This window comes from Callospermophilus lateralis, chromosome 17 (genome assembly GCF_048772815.1).
Source record: "Callospermophilus lateralis isolate mCalLat2 chromosome 17, mCalLat2.hap1, whole genome shotgun sequence".
NCBI lineage: Eukaryota > Metazoa > Chordata > Mammalia > Rodentia > Sciuridae > Callospermophilus > Callospermophilus lateralis.
Genome location: NC_135321.1, coordinates 12,346,956 through 12,355,019, shown reverse-complemented (window position 1 = coordinate 12,355,019; position 8,064 = coordinate 12,346,956). Strand labels below are relative to the sequence as shown.

The 8,064-nt window shown below is 43.8% G+C and overlaps 1 protein-coding gene across 2 annotated transcripts; it reads right to left on the bottom strand.

The window, feature by feature from the left end:
* Nucleotides 1-5,657, bottom strand: LOC143382617 (serpin B4-like). Of its 2 annotated transcripts, none has more exons than XM_076836853.1 (7): nucleotides 5,496-5,657; nucleotides 4,928-4,984; nucleotides 3,618-3,746; nucleotides 2,836-2,953; nucleotides 1,728-1,870; nucleotides 1,309-1,464; nucleotides 1-408 (listed from the first exon to the last, which is right to left on the bottom strand). In XM_076836853.1, the coding sequence occupies exons 1-7, from the start codon at nucleotides 5,655-5,657 to the stop codon at nucleotides 1-3; spliced, it is 1,173 nt and encodes a 390-aa protein (XP_076692968.1). The 2 variants fall into 2 exon arrangements, with proteins under 2 accessions (XP_076692968.1, XP_076692969.1); XM_076836854.1 differs by having other exon boundaries at nucleotides 1,309-1,401.
* Nucleotides 5,658-8,064: the final 2,407 nt, after the last annotated feature.

The following is an 8,064-nucleotide window of genomic DNA, read 5'->3' as shown; positions in this document are numbered from 1 at the left end:
TTAAGGGGAAGAGACTCTGCCAAAGAAGAGGATGCTGTGGGTCTTCTTTTGCATGATGAAGAACAGGAAGGGGTGGTCACAGTAGAAACTAACAGCTGGCATTGGGGCGGACGTTAGTTTAACTACTACACCTGTGGCGGCCGCAGCCTCCGTGCCCTCTTCATTCACTTCCACAAAGGACTTGTGCACAACTTTGGACACCGAGAGGCCCTTTGTCCCTGTCATGCCGGAGAGGTCAGCCTTTTGTGGACAGAAGACGTCCTCCATCCCCATGGCGCTCAACATGGTCTTGAGGTCGTAGGTCTCTTCCACTTTGAATCGAGGGAGGCACACATTCACATTAGTCATCTCCATGCTCCCTGGGGTGGTCCACTCCATTAACTTCTCAGCAGTGAGTTTGTCTTCAAGCTATAAAGATGGAAAAAAAAAAAAAGAAGCTGACATGATAAACTTTTGGACTCTGGCACACTTCAACAATGAATGGAATACGTGGGAAATTTTGAGTTTAGCAATAAATGCCATATACACAGTTGATCCAGTTTATTAGACATTATTCTAATAAGCAAAACCAGCAGGCCTGAACATATATGAAGACTTATTTGATTATATGTGTTCACATGTACAAACGTGTATGTACAAATAGAATTACATTATTTTGAACCAAATGAACTATATATCACTATTTCTCATGCCATCCATCTACTGTATGTGTCATTTTGTAGACTTTTTATTTTCTTGCACACATTATTTATTACATACTGCAGTCATAGTACATGACCTATTTTTACTCTTAGTTTTTGCTTGATATTTTTTAAACATTTCTCACATTGCTATATATTTCTCTGGGTTTAATTGTTGCTTGTTGCCATCAAACTGATATTTAATGTGTATAGCTCTACTTAAATGATAATAAATAAAGCCTGTGTCAGGCTGTAAGCCAAACTATTTATAATGTAAGGATATACTGGGGGATTGAACCCAGGGGCACTTAAACATGGAGCTATATCTGCAGCCCTTTTTATTTTTTAATTTTGAGACAGGGTCTCAGATAAATTGCTGAGGGTCTCACTAAGTTGTCGAGGTTGGCCTCAAACTTGTCATCCTTCTGTCTTGGCCTCCTGAGTTGCTGATTACAGGTGTGTGCCACTGAATCATCTGATTCAGTGACTGAGTCATCGTTCCTTATTTTGAACTTTTTATTATTCGAGGCACCTTGGCCTCAAAGATTTTGTCTTGTTTAGACTTAAGCAGGTACCATGGGGGAAAAAATCAGACAATAGAAGGAAGAACGGTCAATATGAGTGATACCTCCTGCAGGCCATCTGCTTCAGTGGGCAGCAGCAGGACCATGCTCAGGTCATTGCCTTTGTAGGGTATTTCCAGGATCTTGGCCTGCACATCCTCCAGGAAGGCAAAATTAAAATACCCGCTTTTGGCCATCATCTGCACAGATTTGCTCACATTCTACAATAAATTAAGGCATCAAATAAATACCAAGTTAGACAAAAAGATAATATTAAAGAGACACCAAACACAACCCTCTCTTTTGGAGAAACAACTCAGGAATTTTGAGAAATAAAGACAGAAGTTATTATTTTTTGCAGGCATTCCTAACTATCTAAAATTATAAGGAAAAAACAAAACAACATCTGCTTGTTCACGGCACTCTCTACTTTAGTGGTCCATCCCATCAGATGCATCTGAATTTAACTTTCCACATGCAATACCTTATTCTGCCAGAACTTTGCTTCTGTGGTCAATTCCTGTTTAAATTCCTTATCCCACTGCCCTTTGAAGTAGACTGCATTCACCAGAACCAGTCTGGTGGTTTGGTCAATAGTTTTAATAGGAAAGAGGTCCTTGATTTTTTCTGTGAGGGGGAAAAAAAAAAGATCATCATGTAAGTACAAATGGTTTCTGGAGAGAATGCTATGCACAATTTCAGGACTGGTCCTTATATTTATGTACCACTGCTTTAGGGACTCGTGGACTGCCTACAGGTGCAGCCTTCTCATGGTGCCAGCCCTAGAGAGCTACAGGGATGGAGACAGGAAAGGAGGTGAGACTGTCTAGGGGACACTGAGGAGCTGATTTTATCTGCTGTTCGGCTTGACTCTTTCCTTCCTCCCTCTGCTCCTCCCCTTCTGTTTTCCCAATGTGGGCCTCTCAAGTGGAGAAACAGAGCCTGATTGTCTTCAAGGACAATGGCCTGAGCTCTGTACTCTGACAGTCCCCTGCTGTCAGATGCTGCTCCTGGGGGTTCCTTCTCCTCCTCAGTCTCCTGTAGAACTGCTGCAAGGACGGCCTGTAGTAAGGGGTGGCACTAGTTGTCCATAGAATGGAGGCTTTGAGAAGCTCTCTGCAGTGGGTGGAGGAGACCCTGGGGTAATCCCTGCAGGAGGGTTGGGGAGGTGTGCTCCAGGCAGTCACAGTTCAGTGGCAGGAAGCCTGGATTCCAGGTGGGATTCCTGTTTCCAGATGAGTAAGAGGAAGGAGCTCTTTGGACTGTTTTCTTCTAAAGATTCATAATCAATACTTGGCTCTGACATCAAGAAAATATCAAAATGGGGCTGAGTGGGAATGTGGGTTCCACAAAGATAGTGTCAGCTGGGGGCCATGTGCAAGTAGCTTTGTAGCCATGTCTCCACCTAATTGATCTCCTTCTCTTCTCTCCCTGCTCCCCTGGATCTCTCCACATTTATTGGGACCATCTGTACTGCCTCCTCCATCCTCTCTGCAGATTCAATAACATCCCACCCAGGGCTTCCTACCATGTCAAATCTGGGGCTTCCTCACAGGGTAATTTCCGCCATGAGTAGCCCTCCCATACTCTACCATTTGTTTGGCTTTCCACCCAGGAATTAATCTTCTTTCGACTTTCTTCTGGAGCATTTTTGAAATCAAGAGACTCCACAGTGGCTAGGTAAAATTTCTTAATCCCATCCAAATATTCCTTTGAGAAGTGGAGGAAGAAAGAAGGAATTAAGAATGATTTATGTGTCACCCCATTTAATTATTTACAATTAAAGTAAGCTGAACCCAGACCCTGGCCAGAACCACTATCTCTGCACATGCATATTTGTATACAGGCACCATGTAAGCAAGTGTGCAAGGAGAGTGCAGGATTCGTTGAGGCTCAACATCCCCTGGCAAAACCCAGGGGAAGAAGAGGCTGTGGTTAGCAAATTTCAGTGCAAGTTAAAGGAGATTAATCACGTGTGAGACTTCTCACCAGTGAGCTCTACCACTGCGTCTCTCATCTGGGTTTGTATTCCCTGGTGCTTTCCCGGCCCCCTCCAGGGACCCATCCCAGCCTGCCTGTTCCAGAAATACCCCATTAGTCAGACATTCCCACAAAAGGCGCTCTCTGTGACGCAGTCAGTGCCTGTTCATTAATGGCATCTCCTGACTTATCTTGCCCCTGACCCACACTTCATCTGGGCCTGGTCAGGGACGGGATGCTCCAGCAGTCAGAGCTGTGATAGAGCTGCCTCCCCTGGGGCCAGAGCTGCCCAGGAGTCAGCCAGAAGCCTCTGTCTGGCTTTCCCCCATTTGGCCATCCAGAGACAGAGGACCAGGATGCAGACTACAGGTGTGGAGAGCCAAGTGGAATTTACCTGAAGAAACTGAAACTCCTTTTCTCCATAGACTCTGTTGGCGATCTTCAGGTTGTAGGCATCACTGGGTTTGTTTAATTCAGTCAGAAACTTTTGAATCTCGTGGTGCACATTTCCTGACTCTCCAGCCTTCAACATCCAAAAAGATGCTCACTGAATTACCCAGTTCATGTGTGTGCTAAACTCACTTGAAGTTACTTAGATCAGTACCAATACTTATGTCTATAATCTCAAAGATAACTCTGGCTTATTCTCTGATATTTGCTGTATTTACCTCAAATACCCTGAAGAATTTAACCTTACATTCAACTTCTTCCAGGAAATTGATCCAGCTCTGACGTATTCTGATCTGTTCTCTTCTGAACTAAAGGGCACCATTGGGTATCCTCTCAGTAGTTTAAATAATTAGGTTTATCTTTCCAGATAAAATTGGAGATCCTTAAGGTGCAAACCTTATTTCACTTCTAACAGCTACCAAGCATATGGTCATGTTCAAGTTTGGATATTTTAAATGCTATGACATGAAGCCCTGTTGTGGTCCTTGGTGGGATCATCTTCTAAGACGTGTTGACTGTGATCTGTCATGTGATGGCCATTTTCTGCATGTAACAACTCGAGCCTGGTACTCAGCTAAGAACAGCCCATAGGTCATCTGAATCTCAGTCTAGCTGAGATGAAAATAAAATGGCTCAGTGATTAAATAGCCTAAGAGACAGAGTGAGTAGCCAAGTTTTAAACTGAAGCCTATCTGAATCTGGAAATTTCTATTTACTAGCTAAGCGTTTTGTTCTGTCAAAGCCCTAAACAAATATATCTGCTAGCCATCATTTTCCAAAATATAATTGAACTTGTGCTTATTCCTTTTCATTTTAATTAACTCAGTTATACTATGTTAGTAACATTATTGTGAGTGTGATCATTAGCTCACATTAATTACGACCTCTTATTTACAGTAGGCTGGGCCCTGTTGCCAACGTTTGCAGATATTGGGTCAGATTCTTTTTGGTTGACTGGGATGAGGTCACTCTGACTCAGGGCAGTAGCGAATTGCTCATGTTCACATTTGTGAAGAATGGAGCTGTCTATCTGGTGTCCGACTTGAGTTCTTAAGTTCAATGCTGACCTTGTCTGAGTAAAACAAAAACTTTAAAGTAATAATTATGAAAATAAAATGTGGAATTGTTCTGTATGTCCTAGTGTCTTTCATCTAGGATTTTCCATTCCTTGGTTTATGTGAAACTCCCTGTTTAAACTATGACCCTCTCAGATACTTCAGATATCTGGAGCTCTCCCAGGACCAGAATACTTACATGAGGGGCTGTGGGTTTCTTTGTTGCTTTTTCTGTGATTTCATTGAAATGAAGGACCTGGAAGAGACAGGATCTGGGTCAAGACAACTTTACTCAAAAGATCTGTGAATTCAGAGTAGAGGAAAAAGAGAATAAAACCCTCAAAAAAGAAGAGAACAAAACGTAAAGACACTAAAAGCACCCAACCCCAGAACTTCAGGGTATGAATTTGTTCTTTGAAAAAACACAGAAAAGCTGGTTTATCTCCAGATACGTTGAAGAATGTGCCTTCGTTGTTCATTGGGGAGACCTTTGGTGATGGGTCCCTTGGATTTGGTTTAGTCAGCCCATCACTTCATCTTCTCAGCTCTGGTTGATGGGCAGTGGTGGGGGTCATCAAGAGAGGGCAGCCTTAAGGACGGGGTGACGCCCCAAGAGCTCTGTGATCACACAGCCCTGGAAAGTCTGCTGGGCATCTTGTGTTACCCCCCAGGTCCCCAGAGCTGCGACCGTCCCATCCCTGTGTGTGTGAGCCAGCCCAGTGAAGAGGAAAGCCGGAGCAGGTACCTGCGGGTCAGCTGACGCCTACCTTCTCCATCTGCAGGGCAGTGTTCCCCCTGGCCCCTAGGTCGAGCATGGCCAGTGCTGACAGGATGCTGACCGGGGAGTAGAAGACGTTGTCCTCGTCCTTCCTCAGCTGCCGGAACAGGTCAAGGGTGAACTTGGTGTTGGCCGCACTGAGTGAACTCATGGTGACTGGTTGGTCGGGAACTCCTAGGAAAGCAGTGGACCCAGCTTAGAAGGACTTTATTGTCATGAAATTTTCTTAAAAATGACTTATCTGGGTTGTGGGACTCTGGCCATTAAGATTTTTACCCCTTTTACCTTCCAAGCCTTCTGAATGCACATGTGTTCATCTTCTAATTAGAAGACTCATGAAAGTACTATTGAAAAAGACTTTTGTAGACAAGTAATAGAACATCTTTATCTTTCCCGTATCTTTCCCTTATCATTGGATGGCTAGGTTTGGGGAGAAAGGCTTTATTACAAATGCCAGGACAAGGTTTTCTGGGGCTAACATGCAGCCAGGTCTCCAGAAGAAATTCTCTGGCTTTTCTTTGAAGCTCTGAGGCTGACCCCCGTCCTCACTCCACCACATGATTGTAAGCATGCATCAGTTTTCTTCGAAATATATCTTTTTAGATAAAGACCAAATTAGGTCAAGGGGGTACGTTAATTTTTTTCCCCTAGAAGAATAAGTATAATACAATAAGACAAAGTACATGCATGATAGAAACCACATCTCTGTTTTGATCCTCGAAAGTCATTCCTGCTAAGCCGTAGTGGCTGGACCACTCACCTGTGTTCCTGAAGAAGCCGAGGTGGATGGGAGCCGTGAGCCTTGATGTGGTGAACGGAAGATCCTGGGTATATAGTCCTCCTCCTGCAAAGGCTGCCTCATCAATTCAGTTGTCTTTCAAGTAAAACAACTTTCAGATTTCTCAATCAGCTTAGCCCATACTTCCTGAGCCTGACAATTTATGAGAAAAGACAGGTTACTGTCCTACTGCTGTGTTTCCTTTGTCTTTTTGTGGGGACAGTTAAGAAACTGTAATCTTTGGTAATCATCGACTCATTTTGAATGCATGCAAAGGTGCTTTTCTAATACCCATGATGATGTGTTAGATATTCCAACTTCCTCATTGTCTTCAATTCCATCCTCTGTACATTTCCTCCATCTTAAAAAACAATCTTTTTTTTTCCTTTTATGTTGAACTGTTTTAAGGTACACTTTGGACACACAAACACCTATGACGTTTTCTTATGTTTGTGATTTTTCAATTTTGAAAGGCTCCACTCATCCTTTCTGTAGGAATTACTTTGTATATCCAGGAAAATCGATCTTATTCTAGTGCAAAGAGGCACTGAGGAGGTCTCTGCAGACTCTGGGAATAGGGTCCTACCCTCATGCTCATTCCCGACCCTCACGCTCTGCCTTGCCCCTGGTTCTCCCTGTCTCTTCCCATGTCCCCTGCAGCCATCCTGGGTTTTCTGATGCTTGAGGTCTGTGAGGACAGTTATTTGTCTTGCTACATTGACAAGCGGCTGACAGTAAGAACGATCGAAACAAACAGAGGCTGTTTTGCACAGCAGTCTTCTAATTTCCCATACACAGTCAAACAGAAAAATGAGTTGTTTGGGGGTGTCATGATCAGACTATAGCTCTGTCCCCCCTTCCCCTCCCTACCCCCTGGACAGTAAGCACACTGGCTTCAGACTCATGGGCCGGATGCCAGGTTGAATACCTGTCAGAAATACCAGGTGGAGGTGTTCTTTGGATGCTGTTGTTATGTGCATATTCCTCTGGAGCCTTGTCCTCTGCAGATGCGTGGTGTTCCTGCAAGCAGACTAAAGTCAATGATGGCTGGCTTCTATTGGGTCAGAAGATATTTTCACTTACACCTTAGAACTCAGGAAAGCAGGTCCATTTGCTATCCCCATTTCACACTGACAAACTGAGACAACTGTTGGACTAAGTCACGTAGCTAGTGAATTGCACAGGTGAGATTTCAAGGCAGGTAGTCTGGCTGAGGAACTGTATTTGTCCATCGTCCATTGCATAGGAGCTAGGAGAGAGTGGTGGGGGACATCCTGAGACAACCAAGAACATGGCATGTGGGGAAATGAGTGGTGATGGGAAAATGATTTCCTTTGAGTGTGGAGCTCAGGGAGACAATAAATTCCTGCTCAATTGTGTTAATCAGTTTTTCATCCTTATAATGAAATATTGGACACAGGCTACTTATGGACTAGGGCAGTTTCTTTTGGCTTATAGTTCTAAAGATTCAAGCCCAAGGTAGGTTGGCACATTTGTTTTTACCTCGGGAGAGGGCAGAACATCACTATAGGGACATGTGTTAGAGAAGATCACTCACCTTGTTAGTTGGGATGTAAAGAAGAGGAAGAGACTCGGGTCCCACAGTCCAACTGAGAGCATGTCACCAACTGTCTAAGGAACTGCAGTAAAGTCCCACATGTTAAATCCCCATTGGACCTCCCAATACCACCAGCATGGGGTCCAACATTTTATTTATGGACCTTTGAGGGACATTCAACATCTGGATTATAGCACAATGATCCATTTTCAAAACTGCTCT